At 37.8% G+C, this 23,210-nt stretch overlaps 1 protein-coding gene across 11 annotated transcripts in view; it reads left to right on the top strand.

The window, feature by feature from the left end:
* DOCK10 (dedicator of cytokinesis 10) overlaps positions 1 to 23,210 on the top strand; it is a 304,461-nt gene that overhangs the window by 144,521 nt on the left and 136,730 nt on the right. For all 11 annotated transcript variants that reach the window (XM_027514857.1, XM_027514867.1, XM_027514851.1 and 8 more), the window contains exon 4: positions 20,056 to 20,138. In XM_027514857.1, the coding sequence (XP_027370658.1) occupies positions 20,056 to 20,138 (83 nt within the window). The remainder of the gene's footprint in view (positions 1 to 20,055; positions 20,139 to 23,210) is intronic.

Raw genomic sequence — 23,210 nt, 5'->3', positions numbered from 1 at the left:
ACTCCCAGAGCTTACATAAACTCATGTCCATCAAGTCAGTGGTACCATCCAACCATCTCATCCTCTGTCATCCCCTTCTCCTCCTGCCCTCAATCTTTCCCAGCATCAGGGTCTTTTCAAATGAGCCAGTTCTTCACATCAGGTGGCCAAAGTATTGGAGTTTCAGCTTCAACATCAGTCCTTCCAATGAACATCCAGGACTAATCTCCTTTAGGATGGACTGATTGGATCTCCTTGCAGTCCAAGGGACTCTCAAGAGTCTTGTCCAGCACCACAGTTCAAAAGCATCAATTCTTGGGCACTCAGCTTTCTTTATAGTCCAACTCTCACATCCATACATGACTACTGGAAAAACCATAGCTTTGACGAGATGGACCTTTGTTCGCAACGTAATGTCTCTGCTTTTTAATATGCTGTCTAGGTTGGTCATAGATTTCTTCCAAGGAGCAAGTGTCTTTTAATTTCATGGCTGCAGTCACCATCTGCAGTGATTTTGGAGCCCCAGAAAATAGTCTGACACTGTTCCTATTGTTTCCCCATCTATTTGCCATGAAGTGATGGGACTGGATCCCATGATCTTTTCTGAATGTTGAGTTTTAAGCCAACTTTTCACTCTCCTCTTTCAGTTTCATCAAGAGGCTCTTTAGTTCTTCTTCATTTTCTGCCATAAGGGTGGTGTCATTTGCATATCTGAGGTTATTGATATTTCTCCTGGCAATCTTGATTCCAGCTTGTGCTTCATCCAGCCCAGCATTTCTCATGATGTACTCTGCATAGAAGTTAAATAAGCAGGGTGATAATATGCAGCCTTGACCTACTCCTTTCCCAATTTGGAGCCAGTCTGTTGTTCCATGTCAAGTTGTAACTGTTGCTTCTTGACCTGCATACAGATTTCTCAGGAGGCAGGTAAGGTGTTCTGGTATTCCAGTCTCTTTAAGAAGTTTCTATAGTTTTTTGTGATCCACACAGTCAAAGGTTTTGGCATAGTCAATAAAGCAGAAATAGATGTTTTTCTGGAACTCTTGCTTTTTTTATGATCCAGCGGATGTTGGCAATTTGATCTCTGGTTCCTCTGCCTTTTCTAAATCCAGCTTGAACATCTGGAAGCTCATGATTCACCTACTATTGAAGCCTGACTTGGAGAATTTTGAGCATTACTTTGCTAGCATGTGAGATGAGTGTAATTGTGTAGTAGTTTGAGCATTCTTTGTCATTGCCTTTCTTTGGAATTGGAATGAAAACTGACCTTTTCCAATCCTGTGGCCACTGCTGAGTTTTCCAAATTTGCTGGCATATTGAGTACAGCACTTTCACAGCATCATCTTTTAGGATTTGAAATAGCTCAACTGAAATTCCATCACGTCCACTAGCTTTGTTCATAGTGATGCTTCCTAAGGCCCACTTGACTTCACATTCCAGGATGTCTGGCTCTCGATGAGTGATCACACTATCATGGTTATCTAGGTCATGAAGATCTTTTTTGTATCATTCTTAGGTGTATTGTTGCCACCTCTTCTTAATATCTTCTGCTTCTACTAGGTCCATGACATTTCTTTCCTTTATTGTGCCCATATTTTCATGAAATGTTCCCTTGGTATCTCTTATTTTATTGAAAAAAATCTCTATCTTTCCCATTCTATTGTTTTCCTCTATTTCTTTGCATTTATCACTGAGGAAGGCTTTCTTATCTCTCTTTGCTATTCTTTGGAACTCTGCATTCAAATGGGTTTATCTTTCCTTTTCTCCTTTGCCTTTCAGTCCTGTCTGACTCTTTGCAACCCCATGGACTGTAGCCCACCAGGCTCCTCTTTCATGGGATTCTCCAGGCAAGAATACTGGAGTGGGTTGCCATTCCCTTCCCCAGGGGATCTTCCCAACCCAGGGATCGAACCTGGGTCTCCAGCATTGCAGGCAGATTCTTTACCATCTGCACCACCAGGGATTGAATGAATAAGTGTAGCCAGTCCTTCCTTTACAGAATATGCAGTGGTAACATTTAGCCTAGCACGGATCACACTGAAAGTAGTGGAATCTAAATGCAATCTTTAATCCTAAGAAAACAGTGTATCCCAATTAGGATTTAATAAAGGTACATAAAATAGCAAAACCCTTTCTCAGCTTTTAAGCATATTTGTATGAGTAGAAGTTTATTAATCAGATTATTCCTAATCATACATATTTTATGTTGGACCATTCAGTCCACACCATCTTTGCCATAGAGTTGTCTTTTTCTCCCCAATTCTGTCATTTCATATTTATTTTCTCAAAGTTCACATTAAATTACAACATCTTCTAAGAAGGTGATGAGAAAAAATGAGTAAAATGTCATTCAGAAAACATCAGGATATCTGATTATACTGTTTTCACATTTACTAATAAAAGTATGACATCAGTACCAGAGTATTTTGTTTACAGTTACCTTAGAGGAAGTTTCCGTATCTCGTAGGGCATCATTGTTTTTTGTTTTTTTTGTTTTTAAATAAGCTGGTAAATCATTTTCTGCACAAGCAAATCAAAATCATTGAGACCAAGTCTACAAAAGTCCTATAGTAAGCATGTGTTAACTTAGGTATGATTTGAAATATTTATGATGTTCAAATTCCTAACAGGGAATATTTAACTAGGTCTTTTATGTTTTCTTTACAAAACTATTGTACTTTTTGTTGTTGTGGCCCAGTTGCTCAGTCGTGTCTGACTCTTTGTGACCCCATGGACTGCAGCACGCGAGGCTTCCCTGTCCTTCACTATCTTCCGGAGTTTCTTCAAACTCATGTTCATTGAGTCAGTGACGCCATCCAACCATCTTATCCTCTGTCGCCCCATTCTCTTCTTGCTCTCAATATTTCCGAGAATCAGGATCTTTTCCAGTGAGTCGACTCTTCACATCAGTTGGCCAAAGTATTGGAACTTCAACTTTAGCACCAGTCCTTCCAATGAATATTTAGGGTTCATTTCCTTTAGGATTGATTGGTTTAATCTCCTTGCTGTCCAAGGGACTCTCAAGAGTCTTCTCCAACACCACGGTTAGAAAGTATCAGTTCTTCAGTGCTCAGCCTTCTTTATAGTCCAACTCTCACATCCATACATGATTACTGGAAAAATCATAGCTTTGATTATATGGACCTTTGTCAGCAAAGTGATGTCTCTGCTTTTTTAATACCCTATCTAGTGTATTAAATACACTTCCTTCTTTAAAAACCTTTAACTTTGTTGTTCAATTTATTTCCACATATTTTATACTATTGTTGCAAAATTGTGAGTAGACTTCTTTTCTTACTATTTATTGCTGATATTTTTTTAAAGCTACTGATTTTCAAATTTAAAATTTCTTTTTTTCTAATAAGTATATTGTTTCCTTAATTTTTGTGTTATTATCTAATATCTCTAAAACAATATTGAATAATAATTCCAATCAGGCATCCTGTCTTATTCTTGATTTGGTGTTTTATGATAGTTTCAGAGACAAAAGAAATGTCTAAGAAAGGTCTTTCTTGTCTTAATCATGTTCAAGAAGGACCTTTCTTGGTCTCCACAGTGTTTATAAAGACTGGATACCCAGTGTTACAAAATTCATATCCAGCCTATTGACATAATAGCTTTTTTTTGCTTGAATTTAGTTCTGCAATAGAATTAATAGGTTACTGTCCTATGAAAACATACTTGTGTTTCTGGTTTAAACTGTCTTATTCAAGTTGTATTTCTACCTTAATTCTTTGCTGCATTAGAATTGCTAATTTTTTTCAAATTTTTGCATTTATATTCATGAGTGAAATCTGGCTCTAGTTTTCTTTTATTTCTTTGGTATTAGAGAAATGTTAACTCTTAAAAATAGACATTCTCCATCTTTCTCTGCCTTCTGAAATTAAAAAAAATAATAATAATAAGCCAGTGAAAGCAACCAAGTATTTGAAACAGACCCAAATGCGTATGGTTACTTGATAACTGGTAAATGTGGCACTTCAAATTCCTGGTGAAGGGTGGACTGTTCTACAAATACCACTGGGCTATCTGTTTTGGACAAAAGTAGTTAAGGCTGTATCTAACAGTACATGTAAAAATTAATTCCAGATGAATTTTTAATATCTTAATTTCAAAAGCAGAAGCTGTAAAAACATAGGAAGACATTTTAAAATGAAAAGTTATGAAAAATACATGCATTTAACAAAGTCTTGAATTTTTATGATGAATGGTGCCATCAATAAAGCCAAAGAAAATGGTTAGAGAATTTATTCACAACTCATATATCTTTTCCCACACTCCCCCACAGACATTCCTAATACACAAAATTCTATAAATTAATAAGAAAAAGGTAAATAACCCAAGAAAATATGAGCACAAAGAAAGGAGCAGGAAATTCCAAAAGAGCAGGAATTTTAAGTTGGCCCAGAGGAATGTAGAATTGCCAAGCTACACTTGTAATCATAGAAATACAAATTTTAAAAAAAATGATGTATAATATGTGAATGAAGAAATGAGAGTAGGCATATAGGGACACAAACACTATCACATAATGCTTCTAATTTTCACATGTCTGTGGCATTTAGAGATACTCAAATGTGTATAAATATGCAGCATACATTTTAGAAAAACGAACACTAGAATATAAAATACAGTTACAAGCATGAGTACAGTGTGCATGCATGCATGCTCAGTTGCTCAGTCATGTCCAACTCTTTTCAACCCCATGGACTGTAACCTGAAAGATTCCTCTGTCCATGGGATTTCCCAGGCAAGAATACTGGAGTGGATTGCCATTTCCTTATCCAGAGGATCTTCTCAACCCAGGGACTGAGCCCGAGTCTCCTGCATTGGCAGGAGGGTTCTTTACCACTGAGCCACCAGGGAAGCCCAATTTGTAATATCAGCTGATATAAGTGGGGTTGAATATGTTTTGGCACATCTACATTTTATAATAATAAGTAGGCAATAAAAATTATACACATTTAACTGCATTAACTGGAATGCCCAATGTATAGATTCTGTATTGTTGTGGTTACAAATTTTTTTAATAAAAAATATTTTGAAAAAGTTAGAGTATATCTAAAAATACTGCCAAAATTGGAAGCAACGTGAGTCTGTTCCCTAAAATTGTCTCCAAAAGTTAAAATCCAACTGTATACTTCCAGTCATTAGGTAGTCACTTTAGAGACTTCATCACCCTAAACTTTTCTGTTGTAAATCTCAGGACAGAGCATCTGTCTTGACAGTGTGAATGAATCTTCTTACCATGTTTTTCCCACCCTTGTGGATCTAAAGTAGAAGAAAGTGGAAGAAGCCTGGGAAGAAACTCTTTTATTCCCTGCTAATTTTTCCAGATCACTAGCAGTGAAAACCCTGTGAAGATCCCCATAGTTGTACTTGTTTTTAAGGATGGAGATAAAGAGAAAACTTATGCCTTGGGATAGAAGACAAACATCACGTGATGATAAAGGAATATGAATAGTCGAGCCTGGGGACAGTAGATAAAAAGAAAGGGGTCCCTAAAAAGCTGGGTTAAGACTGAGAAATAACCCCAGAGAAGTAGGCTGCCAAGAAGTCTTGACCTCAGTAGCTAATAGCTGCTGATCGTCATTGACTAGTTACTTTGGGCCAGATATGCTTTTCAGGCCTTTTCTTGCAATAATTACAAACGTACGTTTCATCATCATCATCACCTTCTAATGACAAGGAGACTTTCATAGAAAAATTAAGGAACGTGTCCAGCATTATACAGCTGGGAATAGACGGGCCCAGCATCCCAGCCCATGCTGTCTGGCCCCTAGCCTCTTAACCACGATGCTGACTGCCGTGTGTGCTTTGCTATAGCTGCCCTCTGGAAAGAACACTTGCCTCAGTCTTCACCCTAACAACCCCCTGTAGCTTTGTAACCCTGATGCCTGTAGTTATTGGACCATACTTGCAAAATATTGACTGAATTTTTCCAACCAGAGTAAGCCAGCCCTGAAGTGAATTCATATTGCCATTTTTGTAGGATTTTGTAGAAACACGTGTTCCCCTTACAGTGGCTGCTGTATTGCAGTAAGCAACCTTTTTGATCCACCCTGTGCTCAGTTGCCCTGTTGCTCCCCAGGCAAGGATAAATACCCTGATTGCTAGGCAACAAATTGGCATGAATCTTATTTAAACACCCCAAGTTCAACACTAATGTTGCATTCTGCCTCTCTACACTCTACTTTTGACAACTCTGAGCCTCTTAGGAAAGGCAGTGAGCATTCTTTCCTTTTTCAAATCTTGAATAACTTTGTGCTTTAATAAAATGAGCAGTCTCTTCCTTTACTGTTTAATCTGTTATTATTTCTTTTTTGTATCTATGAAATGTAAGGTAAAGTATTCTCCCAGACAAGAGTATAGGTGTACTTCACATCCACTAAAGCACTTCACAGTTATGTAAAACTAACATGAGTCAGAGTTTGGCAACATTCTATATATAGGTTAGATATGTAGGTATATATATGTATATATACGTATATATATATATGTAGAGAGAGAGAGCACTTTATGTTACAGAACTGCTACCTCATTTTAAACCCTACAAAGCAGGTTCTGAATGATCAATAACTTGCCCACTTTCACACAGAGTGGGAATTAACACCATGATTTTACCCACTTTTACCTCTGACCCTTTGAAAAACACCTTTAAATCATGCTCTTAATATCCTGATCTAATGGGGCTATTTTCACTGTGTACAAGGGAATATATCCTTCATTTAGACAAAGATTTCCTCTTTCTGCCTCAGTTTCTCCATCTTTAAATGATATTAATAATCCCAATGCCATGTTTCTAGAAATAAATATAGCAATAGTATGAAAACACTTGGAACATAACTGGGAACCAATGTCTTTATCTGATCCTCATAAATAGCCTAAAATCAACATCTGTAACCATAAAAATTATAAAAGACTTCCATGATAAAACAAGCACCACTTCCTTTCACTGGAAGGTCAGGGGAGCAATTAAAGGGATCTATAAATAGGAGGCAGACTTCTCAAGAAAAACTTTTACAGCAAAGTTTTCATTTTAATGTACACAAAACATTAATTAATGCTAAGCTCTTGGTTTTGTCTCTTTTAACAAAGAAGATGAACAAGTAGAGAATTGAGAATAATATAGTGACTCAACAGGGAGCAAGGGTCCCGGGACCACTTCATCTGAATAGCTGGGAAATATAGTAAGTACTAAAGCAGCCAGTTACTCTGCCAGCAAAGCCTTTTGTGATTTCTAGAAATCAACCTGCATCAGGAGTAGACTAACAATGAAGTGAGGCATAAGTCATGAATTCAAGAATCCAAGTCTCACTTTGGTCAAGACATAAAACACTGATAGATTTAAGAGTCGTGGAAGCATTAAAATAATAGAAGCAAAATATCTATATCTACATCTGTATCTGAATATGTATACACACACATACACAGTGATTATGTACTGTCCTCATCCAGAAAGTACTAAGTTACTGAGGCAAGGAAAAGTTCAGATTTTTAAACAGGGTTTCCAGACCAGCAATAATTGAATTTTCCAGGGGAAAAAAAAATTATAAAAGAACCCAAGATTGAATAGGGAAAACAAACTAGATTCAGAGAAGACAGAATAAATGTCATTGAAATCGCTAGGCTTCCATAGAAAATGCACAATAAAAACCAGGAAAAAGGTGATTAAGATCAGAGCAGACACTAATTTCACACAGGCACGGAGTGTTCTGCAGAAAGCTGGAACTGCAGGACGTTCATGGTCACAAACACCCACTAAGTTCTTTAACTAGCTAACATCTACAGAGTCTGCCTTAGAAGAGAATAATGGCATGAAATATCCCCCAAGATTTTTTTGGCCATGGAGAAATTCTGCTTCCCCCCTGGGTATCTTGAGAAATGTCTCTCAGAAATGCCGATGTAAATCTGATGGAAGAAAATCAACAGGAATTGGGGACATGGTAGAGTTCAAGCCAGAGAGACTATTTTAATAGCCTAGCTGGGTTAAAGATCTGTACTAACATGTGGCAGATAATGGTGGTAATGGTAAAGAACTGTTAAGGAGATAGAATTCACAGGAGTTGGTGATGAAAAAGAGAGAACTGTGTTGGCGATGATGCCCACATTACTGGCTTGGGCTATTAGCTTGATAGTTGTGTCAGTAATTTAAATAAGGTACCCAGAAGAAAGTGCAGATTGCTCAAGCAGAGATGGATGAAGAAAATAAGATGACATCTCTGGGTGACATGCAGAGCAAGAGATTCAACAAGGTACATACATAGGTCTCAATATAGTAGGAAGGGGTGGGCTCTGGCTCTGGCTTTAAAAATTGAAACTCTGAATCTGGAAGAGCTTGCCCAGGAATGCCATGAGGCAGGTCCCTGAGTGACATTCCCATGTAAAAGGCTGGGAAAGAGAGCCCAGCACAAGAAGTGAACCAGTGGACCAGGAGGTAGGAAGAAAACAAGGAGAAATGATTTCTCAGAATCAAAGAACTGTCAGTAGCGAGAGTGAGGCAATGATATAAAACACCAATGACATGTCAAGATTGGGTAATTCACTGGATTTGGTAATTGAGAGTCACCAGTTGTTCTTTAACAGAGCGGTTTCATAAACTTTGATCACAACCTGATTACCGCTGGGTGAACTCTGAAGAGAAGCAAAGTGTGTTATCTTGTCAAAGAAAGTATATGTTTGTCCCTTTACCTAGGAAGTGCCTTGAGAGTAAACCCAGTAAAAATATTAGAACTCTTCAGGTACAACACTGAATCCTGAAGTTAAAAATAGTTCAGTAGACTGTTAAATTATGTACCAAAATATTGAAAATGAAATTTCTTTCTTTCCTTCTTCCTCTTCCACCATCTGGACTCAGATAAGTGGTGTTCAGTTAATTCACAAGAAAATTATGAATAGTCAGGATAAAAGCTGCATCATGTTGAGAGAAGATTTTAAGCAACACGGGTCCTAGCATTTCAAGAAAATTATGGGGAAAGGGAGATTAGCCTTGATTTTAAATGTATTTCATGCAGTGTCCTTTTGTTAACTGAAAGAAATATATCTAAACAAAATGAAATGCATCTTGTCAGGCAATTTCATTTCTTTTATGGTTAAAATAATTTTGTATATTTTGTCTTTAATTTTGAACTGTATATTGTGTACTTTTGATAAAGAAACCATTCTTTTGACCAAAATGCCTTTGTACTTTATACAAATAGTTTGAATCTCATATGTAGAATAATGTGCAATTAAACTTACCGAGAAATAAGAATAAGTCTTTCAATAAATAATTCCAGGGTTTCTTTGCATGTATAAATAAATTAAGTAAAAAAATGAAAGCTGTTTTCTGAATCTGAAACATGGGACAGAAAATGAGTGGTTCTAATGTATTCATTAACCTTGGACCAGAGCATAGTAAGAATGGTTTTCTTCAGTCTAGAACTAGCTCCTCTGCTGTGACATCAGGGGTACAGGCACAGTTTGTAGTGCTGCAAAAGACTCCTGCGAGTCCCTTGAACAGCAAGATCAAACCAGTCAGTCCCTTTGCAGGCAGACGCTTTAACCTCTGAGCCACCAGGGAAGCCCCAATCTTAAAGAAAATCGACCCTGAATATTCACTAGAAGGACTGATGCTGAAGCTGAGGCTCCAGTACTTTGGCCACCTGATGCAAAGAGCTGACTCATTGGAAAAGACCCTGATGCCGGGAAAAATTGAGAACAGGAGGAGAACAGGGTGACAGAAGAGACAATTAAATAGTATCCCCTCCTCAATGGACATGAATTTGAGCAAACTCTGGGACAGGGAAGCCTGGCATGCTGCAGTTGATGGAGTCGCAAAAAGTAAGACACGGCTTAGCAACTGAACACATTGGGGGAAACACAACTATAAAAAAGCCTCTCCAAATTGCAAATAATTCATAATATTTTCTTAATAAAAGTAGTGCAAATAAAAAGATTTTTGTTTCTCTTTGAAGAGGCTCTTAATTCATTAGTGAAGGTCTTGCTGGAGGTTTAAGGGAATTTATATTGTATGTACTTTTATAAGTATTTTTAAAAGTACAGCCACATTTATTTTGCAACTTCAAGAATTTAATGGAAAATGATATCAAAATCTGTTAACCTGTATATAGGCCTAGTTTATTTAATGATTTTTTCTGGTCAGAATAAAATGGATCACCCAATTTTTTTTTTTTTTTTTACACTAAATGTATGATAGTAAAGCTCAGTGATAAAGAATCTGCCTGCCAATGCAGGAGATGAGGGTTCAATCCCTGGGTCAGGAAGATCCCCTGGAGAAGGAAATGGCAACCCTCTCCAGTATTTTTGCTTAGAAAATCGCATGGACAGAGGAGCCTGGCAGGCTATAATCCATGGTGTTGCAAGAAGTCAGACATGACTGAGTCCACACACATACACACATACAGAGATAAACATACGAATGTTGATTAAGGTAAATTCAAATTAATCTACTGTTTAGTGGCATTAGGATAGAATGTATATGGAAAATGCAATTTAAAAACAATGAAATCAAAATTTTTTGTGTTTTACATTAACCACCCTGAAGAAACGTATTTCCTAGTGTTCAATTCCCTAGAATAGTAGTCTTGTTTCCAAATATGCAGGTGTTAGTCACTCAGTCATGTCTGACTGTTTGTGACCCCGTGGACTGTAGCCCACCAGGCTCTTCTGTCCATGGAATTCTCCAAGCAAGAAAACTGTAGTGGGTTGTCATTTCCTTCTCTACCAAATATGCAAAATGGTTCCAGTTCTAAATTGACTTCCTGTAGACTTCTTCACAGTGAGAGTCATCCTATGTTTGGTGGTAAGTGAATAAAGACAGAACTATAAATCAGAGACCCTGGAATATAAAAATAAAAAAAAAGATTCTTCATAAGTTTGAACCTAACATTTCAATTGCATTGAATTACAATATAATTTTTGAATTATATGAAAAGAATGATTAACTCATAATTTTATCAAAGGTTTTGTTTGTTTGTTGTTGTTGTTATTTTTTAGTACCATCCATTTGTTATGTCCTGACAAAATACTTGGGATAGCTAGCTGGAAAATTAAAGTGTATTCCCCCAGATTAGGCACAGGTATGACTTATGAAAGTCTAATTTTAAAGTTTGTTCAGTTGCCTTAATGCAGCACATTTTGAAAAGAAAAGCCAAATACCTTGATTCATTTTCAGTTTAGAATCAACCAAGACAGCAATTTAGGCAACTCTATAATTCAAACAAAATAGTTTAAAAATTATTTTCACTTATGGTTGGCCTTTGCTATGATATTCTGTTTTACACTGTACGGGCATATTTATATACATAGCAACATTATCTAATATCAAATAATATTTTTAAAAAACCAGACTCAAAAAACTATTAAATAAGATTCTATCATGACTTCTGAAATTGAGTCAGATCTATAGTCACATTTATTTTCTCCAAACTCATTTCCATTTCTCTCTCTGGAGTGTAGTATAAGTTTTAAAAGATCATTTGCAGTTCACCTTATTTTTATAGTGCAGAAATTAATGATTTAATTTTAAAGGAATATATAATGTGATCCACTTAAATTTTAAAAGAAAATACCTTTTCCTTTTTTCTAAAATACTGATGCATTTATTGGATGACCAATATCCTGATTTGCAAGAAGTTTCATGTTCTATCTGTTGGCCTGGCCAATAGCATTTCTTTTCACTTTGAAGTGCCTCAATGTGGACAATAAATTATCCAGCCTCTCTTTCAATACATAATTCACCTGAATTCACTTAAATTCATGATGCTGCATTTTTTAACATTTACAAAATAGTCATAATTATTTCTAAAGGTTATAAAGAATGGCATTGATATGAAAATTACCACCATCATTTTACACATACCGATTCATCCCAGTGGTAAGTAAGGGCCAAAGAGAGCACCTTTTGTGGTCACATAAACCTTCCTGGCAAGGCAGTAGTCATGTAATTAAGTAAGCCTCTATAGCCAGGAAGAAAAATAATTTTGAATCTAAAAAGCCATCTATTGCCTGCTTATTACTCTGTAGTCATAATCTAATAATCAGCCTTTTTAAGAGCTGGACAGATTACATTGCCAAACTCAAATTGCTATTTGAGGTAGGTAACATGATTTGAATTGATTCTGATGATTTTCTAAGTTCAGTTCAGTTCAGTCGCTCAGTCATGTCTGACTCTTTGCTACCTCATGGACCGCAGCATGAAAGGCTTCCCTGTCCATCACCAGTTCCCGGAGCTTACTCAAACTCATGTCCATCGAATTGATGATGCCATCCAGCCATCTCATCTTCTGTCGTCCCCTTCTCCTCTGGCCTTCAATCTTTACCAGCGTCAGGGTCTTTTCCAATGAGTCAGTTCATCGCATCAGGTGGCCACAGTATCTGAGTTTCAGCTTCAGCGTCAGTCCTTCCAATAAATATTCAGGACTGATTTCATTTAGGATGGACTAGTTGGATCTCCTTGCAGTCCAAGGGACTCTCAAGAGTCTTCTCCAACACCACAGTTCAAAAGCGTCAATTCTTCAGTGCTCAGCTTTAGAGTCCAACTCTCACATCCATACGTGACTACTGGAAAAACCATAGCTTTGACTAGACAGACCTTTGTTGGCAAAATAATGTCTCTGCTTTTTAATATGCTGTCTGGGTTGGTCATAGCTTTTCTTCCAAGGAGTAAGCATCTTTTAATTTCATGGCTGTAGTCACCATCTACAGTGATTTTGGAGCCTCAAAAAATAAAGTCTCTCACTGTTTCCATTATTTCCCCATCTATTTGCCATGAAGTGATGGGACTGGATGCTATGATCTTAGTCTTCTGAATGTTGAGTTTTAAGCCAGCTTTTTCACTCTCCTCTTTCACTTTCATCAAGAGGTCTTTAGTTCTTCTTCACTTTCTGCCATAAGGGTGGTGTCATCTGCATATCTGAGGTTGTTGATGTTTCTCCCGGCAGTCTTGATTCCAGCTTGTGCTTCATCTAGCCTGGCATTTCGCATGATATACTCTACATATAAGTTAAATAAGCAAGGTGACAATATTCAGCCTTGACATACTCCTTTCCCGATTTGGAACCAGTCTGTAGTTCCATGTCCAGTTCTAACTGTTGCTTCTTGACCTGCATACAGTTTTCTCAGAAGGCCAGTCAGGTGGTCTGGTATTCCCATCTGTTTAAGAATTTTCCATTGTTTGTTGTGATCCACACAGTCAAAGGCTTTGGCATAGTCAATAAAGGAGAAGTAGATGTTTTTCTGGAACTCCCATGCTTTTTCAATGATCCAACAGATGTTGGCAACAGATGATTTTCTAAAAAGGGAAAGAAAGGGGAGAAAAATGAAATGTTTTATTTATAGTGTTTTAGGATACCCTTTACAGTTGTCCAATCTTTTCTAAAGTATTTAGGTATTTAGAACTTTTAAGGTGTCCTATTTAGTTATTTCTAAAGGAAAAAAAAAAAAAAAACATGGAAGATTCATTCATTAAAAATATGTATTGAATGTCTCCTATCATTGAATGTCTCCTAAAGGCCCCATCCTGGAGTTGGTATGCTCCCTGCTCTTATAAAAGACCATGCCTACTTGAATAACACTGGAGCATCATCTCAGTTACTAAAATTCCCTGCATGAAGCTGGGACCCTAATGTTTTCAGTTCCTAGGCAGACAACATGTTAAGGACATAGTCATATTGTCACTCCGGTGGAGTGATGGATTTCAAGGCCCCCTCTAGAGATTCTGATTCAGTGAATCCCCTGTAGGGCCCAGGAACCTGCATTTTAATTAGTAACCCCCATGGACACAACACAGTTTAGGAAACACTATCCTAATAGTTTAAAAGCCTTTGGCCAAGTTGACCTGACTCAAATTTTTGTATGTCTAAAAAAATAACAGGCAGAGATGGCAAGATAAAGGCTGAACAAGCAAATGTAATAAATGAATAAAATGTGAACCAGGGCATTGCTGTTTGGAAAAATTAACCAGTTCAACAAACTTTTGTTGGACATCCGGCCTTCATCTTTGAAGCTGACTATGGCAGCCCCCCATTTTCAAGGGGAAAAGAAGTGGGTATTTTGAAACCAGTATTGTGAACTAGGTATTAATAATTTTTAAGGAGAAAATGGGACCATTGCCTCATTGTAACAAGCAGAGTTATAGTCTGTGGCTTGAATTTCACAGGTCACTTCAGCTTCAGTTTTGGACAAAGAGGAGTTGTTGTCATAATTATAATAGTTCTTAATGATCTTCTTAGAGTGAGTATGTGGGCTAGAACAAAGAATAGAGAATAATTTTCTATGCGTAACATTTCTAAAATGCCTAACTATGTAGGAGAAACATTTGTATGTTTGTAAAATCCACTGGCTTCCTCAGAATCGGAGAAATCACTGATTTAGAAAGATTCCTGAGGGTCATCTAATTCAACCTAAATCTTCATCTACCTACTACCAGATGTAAGAAACCTAACAAATAAATTCAGGAGTTTGATTAAAAAAAAAAAAAAAGAATACTGTGATTATCAGAGCTTAGATAGCTCTCTAAAACTATACTTGAATAAGTCAAGAAAAACAAGTTGTTTTATCCACTACTATGAATGTGATTTATAGAATGAGTCAAACTGACTGGCAAAACTGATTTTTTAATCAAATATTTATTGATTATTTACCCTCAGGTAGGTATTTTATAGGAATTGAACCTAAAGAAGGTGGTATTATTTAGACAGATAAAAAAATTAGAGATACTAAATCACTTAATTGAGATCTGCCAATTAATACCAAAATTCAAAACCAGGTCTGTCTGACTTCAAGACAGAGAGAAACACCACAGGAAAGATTTGGCTTGATAGTCCAGATGTGATTTGAAAAAAACCGAAGTCTGCAGTTAGCAAACAACTCATAAATGACTTGAACAGACTTCTTAAGTCAGACAAATCCGCTTTGAAATCCTGCTTCTGTCATGTGTGGGATCTTGGGCAGAAGTCTGCGCCTCTCCTTGCCTCTGTGGTCTATAAAATGGGAATAACAAAATCTCATGTAGTGCTTCTTAAGATTGTATGTAAAGGACCTAGTAGAACAGTATCTGACAAACACTTACCACTGCAAAACAAAAGAAGTTTTTACCAGGCTATACCAATATAAGAAAGTCAGTCAGTTAGTCAATTCAGTCGACTACTCAGTCATGTCCGACTCTTTGCAACCCCATGGACTGCAGCACGCCAGGCCTCCCTGTCCATCACGACCTCCTGGAGTTGACCTCCCTGTCCATCACCACCTCCCAGCTCTACATGAGCTGAAACTCATGTCCATTGCATCAGTGATGCCATCCAACCATCTCATCCTCTGTCATCCCCTTCTCCTCCCGCCTTCAATCTTTCCCAGCATCAGGGTCTTTCCTAATGAATTGACTCTTCACATCAGGTGGCCAAAGTATTGGAGCTTCAGCTTCAGCATCAGTCCTTCCAATGAATATTCAGGTCTGATTTCCTTTAAGCTGGACTGGTTTGATTTCCTTGAAGTCCAAGGGACTCTCAAGAGTCTTCTCCAACACCATAGTTCAAAAGCATCAATTCTTCAGCACTCAGCCTTCTTTATGGTCCAACTGTCACATCCATACATGACTACTGGAAAAACCATAGCTTTGACTAGTCAGAACTTTGTCAGCAAAGTAATTAATGTCTCTGATTTTTAATATGCTGTCTGGGTTGGTCATAGCTTTTCTTCCAAGGAGCAAGCATCTTTTAATTTCATGGCTGCAGTCACCATCTGCAGTGATTTTGGAGCCCAAAATATTAGTCTGTCACTGTTTCCATTGTTTCTCCATCTATTTGCCATGAAGTGATGGGACTGGATGCCATGATCTTAGTTTTTTGAATGTTGAGTTTGAAGCCAGTTTTTTCACTCTCCTCTTTCACTTTCATCAAGAAGCTTTTTAGTTCTTTGCTTTCTGCCAGAAGGGTGGTGTCATCTGCATATCTGAGGCTATCGATATTTCTCCTGGCAGCCTTGATTCCAGCTTGTGCTTCATCCAGCCAGGCATTTCACGTGACGTATTCTGAGTATAAGTTAAATAATCATTGTGACAATATACAGCCTTGACATCCTCCTTTCCCAATTTGGAACCAGTCTGTTGTTCCATGTCCAGTTCTAACGTTGCTTCTTAACCTGCTTACAGATCTCTCAGGAGGCAGGTAAAGTGGTCTGGTATTCCCATCTCTTGAAGAATTTTCCAGTTTGTTGTGATTCACACAGTCAAAGGCTGTACCGTAGTTAAAGAAGCAGAAGATAGATATTATGAGACAGAAATTTCTAATCCAGTCTAATGTCCTGAATGTTCAGCTGCTAAATCAGAGATCATAATAAATAAAATGAGTTACAAGTCTTGTTGGAAGTCAATACTAGTTCCAGCCCAAGAATGAAGCCCTGCAGTTCTTGGTTCAGTTATATACCCTCTTATATATTCTTATAAAGAGTATATATTAGTTTGGCAGGTTTTTTAATCAAGAATCTTTAAAATACTTTGAACACTTTATCTTAAGAAAATAATCCAAAATGGATCAGACTTGGGGGAGAATGAGAGGAATAAATGTGTGAAGATATACTCTGAAGCATTTTTTTCTACAATGGCACAAAATTTGAAATACCCTTAAGAATGACTCACTCTCTCCCCTTTATAGTGTTTGAGTTAGTTGCTTAGTCCTGTCTGACTCTTTGTGACCCCATGGACTGTAGTCCACCAGGCTCCTCTGTCCATGGAATTCTCCAAGCAAGAATACTGGAGTGAGTAGCCATCCCTTTCTCCAGGAGATCTTCCTGACCCAGGGATCAAATCCAGGTCTCCTGCATTGCAGCTCATTCTTTATCATCTGAGCCACCAGGGAAGCCCTTCTATAAGTCTTGCTCAAATGTCACCTTCTTTATAAGACTCACCCTAATGATTCTATTTAAATTGTCCTCCTTCTCCCAACTCTACCATCCTCCTTCATCTGCTTTCTTTTTCACACTACACTTACCATTCCTGATATGTTAACACAATTTACTTATTTTTGTGTCTATTGACCAGCTTTTCACAAGGGCTTATGTTTTAAGAGATCATGAATTTTTGTCCTTTTCACAGATGTATTTGCATCAGCAAAGAAAATCCCTAGGTACAGAGTATGGCTTCAAAAATGTTTATTAACCGTATTAATGAACTAAGAGACTGGGTTTATAAATTAGGGTATGAGACTTTATTCTACTTATTTAAAGTGTCATAAAATTTGAAAAGCAAAAGTAGAAAATCTTTAGAATATACCATTAAGGGAAGGATTGAAGGCAGGAGGAGAAGGAGATGACAGGGGAAGAGATGGTTGGATGTCATTACCGACTCATTGGACATGAGTTTGAGCAAGCTCCAGGAGTTGGTGATGGACAGGGAAGCCTGGCGTGCTGCAGTCCATGGGATCACAGAGTCGGACACGACTGAATGACTGAACTGAACTGATACCATTCAGTGAATAAAAATAGTATTTCAATTCAAATATTCAAGGACAATTGGATAAACTATGCACCAGGAAAAAAAAAGATTGAAAGGAACTGCCAAAAAGGGATGAGTTTTATGTTTTTGTTTTCCATTTTGTACCATTTGAAAACTACAGCAAAGTGTTGAGAAAGGGAAGTAAGAAAATGAGAGAGGATGGGAAAGAACCATAATCATGAATGTTTTGCCTCCTTGGGTAGGGATGCTGTGGGTCTTTTTCTCCTTGCCTGAATTCCTGGCATCTTTATCCAGAATGAAGATGGAACTTTCCAGCCAAGGAATATATCAGGGCTCAGATTTCCTCTTATTTCCAGAAACATGTGGTTTGCACAATTGGCTCAGAAATTGGCAAGTTAAAAAATTGAATATTAGCTAAATACTCAGTTTTATTCACATTCCTCTTCTCCATCCAGAGTCAGTACACATCCGCTGGATTCCCTGTGGCTGTTATCCATGTCCATTTGTCTCGCGCCTGTTGTGTTTTTATCTCTTCTTTTCTCCTTTCGCGCTGCTGCCACTCTCCCCCTCCTATCTTTGTCCTAGCCTCACACATTGTTTGCCGTCAGCCCCCATTTGTGTGTGGGTGTTTCCCTGAACAAATAAAGCAATGGTATTGAGAAAGTTCGAGGCCGGAGAAATCTAGAGCGGCTTAGCACTCCTAGTCCCTCTCCCTGCCTTCCCTGTGCATCTTGGACCAGGTGCCCGCCCGGCGCTCTCCACCTCCCATCTGTACCCATCTCTGGGCCATTCTCTCCCACTGTCTGTTTCTGCTAAGACAGGGCCAGTGCTTTCTTTGTTGTAGTGCTTCTACATCCTGAATAATGATTCTCACAAAGAGATCTCCTTGCCTGTCCCCTTCTTGGTTACAAAAACAATCAGAGGTCTTATCTCTCATATTGCATTAAGTTTATTACTCCTCGTTTTTTCCTACTAATGCTAGAGGACAGGTATCCTTATAGTTGTGCTGTTGCTGTTTAATTCCCAGATTCACATACTTTTAGAATCGAAAGGAATCTTAAAAACCATCTAGTGATGGAGAACAGTGTGGAGATTCCTTAAAAACCTGGAAATAGAATTGCCTTATGACCCAGCAATCCCACTGCTGGGAATACACACCGAGGAAACCAGAATTGAAAGAGACACGTGTACCCCAATGTTCATCGCAGCACTGTTTATAATAGCCAGGACATGGAAGCAACCTAGATGCCCATCAGCAGATGAATGGATAAGAAAGCTATGGTACATATACACAATGGAGTGTTACTCAGCCATTAAAAATAATACATTTGAATCAGTTCTAATGAGGTGGATGAAACTGGAGCCTGTTATACAGAGTGAAGTAAGCCAGAAAGAAAAACACCAATACAGTATACTAACACATATATATGGAATTTAGAAAGATGGTAACGATAACCCTGTATGCAAGAGAGCAAAAGAGACACAGATGTATAGAACAGTCTTTTGGACTCTGTGGGAGAGGGCGAGGGTGGGATGATTTGGGAGAATGGCATTGAAACATGTATAATATCATATATGAAACGAGTCACCAGTCCAGGTTCGATGCATGATACTGGATGCTTGGGGCTGGTGCACTGGGATGACCCAGAGGGATGGTACAGGGAGGGAGGGGGGTTCAGGATGGGGAACACGTGTACACCTGTGGCAGATTCATGTTGATTTATGGCAAAACCAATACAGTATTGTAAAGTAATTAACCTCCAATTAAAATAAATAAATTTTTATAAAAAAAAACAAACAAACAAACATCTAGTGGAATCCCCATTACCAGTCCATGGTCAGTGCTGTGCCAGGCAGTGCATAGATGGTGCTTGGGGAATATTTGCCATCAGTGAATACTGTAAATTCAGTCATTATGAACCACTGTGAGATAATGCTGTGCCAGTTGCATAGATGGTGTTTGGGGAATATTTGCCATCAATGAATACTGTAAATTCAGCCATTATGAACCACTGTAAGTTGATTCTTTTGCACTATTAACTTGGTGTTTTAAAGGTTTTTGGTCATCTTTTATTCACATATACTTATAAAAAAATCAATCCATGATCAGGGAGAAGGCTGGGCTCAGAAGGCAATGAGGTAAAACTGAAAAACTAAAGTTATCAACAGGGTTGTCATAAAGAGGAAAAGGATAGGTTTGCTGATGCAAGAACAAGAAGAAATAGGCTAAAATTATGTTGAAAGGATGACACATAATTAATAACATCGTTCACTATGAAGAACTGTTAAAGGATTGCCAAGAAAAACTGAAAAAATGACAGTACTTGAGGTTAGTGACATATCCGGTTATGATTCAGCAGATGATTAAATTAGGCTTTCCTTGATGGAGAAAAGTAGACTAAATATGTTAAATGGTTCCTCCTGTAGGATTCTGGGAAGGGTTAGATTTCCCTTTCACTGAAAAATGAAATGATCGTAATAAGCATGTTCTTACCTACCTTAAAATCACTCACATAGCTACCTTAACATTAACCCGGAGATAATGAACACTGAATTCACCTTGCTTCTTATCAGGACAGCTGATATTTGAATGATAAATTTTAACTGTCATTTTTTCCTTTCAGGCTTGTAAATTTTATAGTTCCCAGTGGTATGTGGTAAACTACAAATATGAACAGTATTCTGGAGACATTCGACAGTTACCTCGGTAAGAACCTTTTATGAGTAATCCTTGGCTTTTTCCATATATAAACTATCTTCTCTGTCACTGTTTATGAATATGTGTACATTCACCTAATACCAAGTTATATTTAAAAAATTAAAAAATAAGAGTCACAAGAGAACATTTTGTTGAACAAAGTATTATTTATATCTTCACAGAATTGGATGACAGATAAATATACTCATTTAGGATAGCCTAGGGCTTCCCAAGTGGCTCAGTGGTAAAGAATCCGCCTGCCAAGCAGGAGACCCAGGTTCAATCCCTAGGTTGGGAAGATCCCCTAGAGAGGGAAATGGCAACCCACTCCAATATTCTTGCCTGGGAAATACCATGGACAGAAGAACCTGGCGGGCTATAGTCCATGGGGTCGCAAAAAGTCATACACAACTTAGTGACTAAACACCAACAAGGCTGTGAGCAAAGTTTTAAAGTGTTAGGTCATTCTTGTGTGAGCTGTCCTTTCAATAGCAGATACAAGAAGATTAAAAGGTACAAGTTGGACCAGAAATTTTTTTCTGATATGGTGTGTATAGCATTCAGGTTTGCCATTGGATTCATATATTTTCATGCTGGGATATCAAAAAGCATGAAAATAAACAACCTGCACAAGAGCAATAATGTCTAAGAACAGCAAAAAGGAAAAGCAAGTACCTAATTCTTTTCAGACTGTAGGGAAATAAAGTCTTTAGGAGAAGATAACTTCATTCTGTACCTGCTTACCTGTCACCTCTATAGAGAAGCTACGTGACCTAGAGCAGTCATTTATTCCATGTCTGTGTCTCCCACTAAAGTCAAGTCCAAAAGGTCAGGGACTCTTCCTACCTTGCAGAATCTTTTGCAGGCCTTGAAGAATGCCTGGCACATAGTAAAGTGAAAGTGAAAGTCACTCAGTTGTGTTCAATTCTTGTGACCCCATGGACTATAGTCCATGGAATTCTCCAGGCTAGAATACTGGAGTGGGTAGCTATTCCCTTCTCCAGGGGAATTTCCTGACCCAGGAATCAAACTAGAGTATCCTGCATTGCAGATGGATTCTTTACCAGCTGAGCTATCAGGGAAGCCCTGGCACATAGTAAGTATGCAGTAATTACTTATTGGATAAGTAAACTGAGTGGGTCAAAAATTTTAAAATCTAATAATCCTGGATGGGCTTGAAGTTGCTTAAATTCAAAGAACTGTGATGAACTGGAATCTCCCAACACACTGGTTCATCAGACTAAAATGATGCACATTATCCAGAAAATAAAACTTAAGACAGAAATAAGTGAATTTTTTACTAACCCTTTCCTCAAGTGAGACTTTGAGGTCATACACATTGCACATAACTTTTTAATGGGCACATGGTTTAGATTTGGGCACCACTTTCTAAGATCTTCCGTGCCCACAGAAACATCTTTTCCAGACTAGAATACTTGGAAGTACTGCGTTCAACTCCAAATGCAAAATTTGAAGAAGGTGGAGTTATGGGGCAGCACTGGAAGTGACATTTAAGCTCAGATCTGAAGGAACAGTAGCTACCAGCACTGTGATCTCGAGAAAAGGGTCCCCAGAGGAAATAACAGGGGCAAAAGCTGTGAGCTGGGAATCAGAGTGACCATCAGAGAATCTGGACCTAAGGGTTGATTGAAACCCTGGAACCAGGCAAGGGACCTTGTGGGCCCTGGAAATGAGCTTGGGTTTTATTCTCATTCAACAGAAGACTATAGAAATTGTAACCTAGAGTGTGACATGATCTAGTTTACCTCTTTAAGAGATTACCTGCTCCACTGTATGGAAAATGGGATTGTAGCAGTGAGAATTTAAAAAAAAAAAAGAGGGAAGGAGACCATTTCTTTGGAGTTGAGTTCCTGGGAAGAGCAAAGCAATATTCCTCGAAAACAGCAAGTCTTTATTCAAAACAGTGAATGTTTGATTTTTGCCAAAGCTCTGAACATTCCTTTAGATTCAGGTCACTCCTAATAGATAACCTCCTGTAATTTCATGTTGAGATGGTCTTATCACACCCTAAACTTTCATGAGTAATTATTACATTCAGAATGTCTGGACATTAGTCATGCATGTAGCTGCCATTGAGAAGCAAAGCATTTTTTTTACCATCAAGTCTTCCTCTTTCTGAAAATAGTTCTGAGAAGTGGTTACAACTTGGAAGCCATGTCCAAGCACTTGGAAGACAATTTATAAAGGGAGAGAGTGTAGAAAGAGGTGTTTAGCTTTCATTTGGCATAAATGTTCCTACTGTCCTTAGGTCTACTGAACACTTTAGTAGCTTTATCTCCAAACACGTCATCTTTTCTTATATCCCTGATGCCATAAAAATATATATTAATTTAAAAATTCACATGTACTATATTCTTCCTCTGTTGAAAAACAGAGAAAGCACCTCCAGTCAGAACAGGGTCCAGATGTCATTGCTGACTTGGAATTCTTGTAGAGCACAAGAAGAAATCCCATGAGAAGAAACGCAAAAGTCACATAAATATTGTTGAGAATTTCTCTCAGTTTAACTAAAGGATGTGAAAGTTGATACCAAGAAGGGGAAGAAGACTACCACTAACTAGGAAACTGTAATGAACTATGTATGTATATTCAAAATGAAAATCAGAAGTTCTAGAATAATCCTCACGTATCCCCTAAACAAATGAAGATTGTAATATTGAATAGCAAAAGTATTTTTTAATGATTTTACAAGGCTAGGCACTCCCCACTAGACTACAGATATTTAGGTCAGTAGTAGACACATAATTTACTTGGGCCTTCTGAGGCTATTAGAAGTAAATCATTTTCATACCTCCTGGATTAGAATTCTCCTATGTCTGCTACCAATTTAAACTGATCGTTTCTTTTTATGGGTTGCTGAGGCTATAAAATAAAAACTTACAATTATGGAGAAGTGAAAAAAGATGTTTGCTTATCTCCCTCACTTATAGTCCTTGAATTTAAAATTGTGTTGTTATTAACTCTTAAGAACCTCACTTTTTGGTGTGTCTATTCATAGGAAGATATTGGAGACAGACTCTATTTAAGGATAGAATACAAAAAGTAAGGCCTTCACAAATT

Source organism: Bos indicus x Bos taurus, chromosome 2, assembly GCF_003369695.1.
Source record: "Bos indicus x Bos taurus breed Angus x Brahman F1 hybrid chromosome 2, Bos_hybrid_MaternalHap_v2.0, whole genome shotgun sequence".
NCBI lineage: Eukaryota > Metazoa > Chordata > Mammalia > Artiodactyla > Bovidae > Bos > Bos indicus x Bos taurus.
This window is presented reverse-complemented; position numbering and strand designations above follow the sequence as displayed.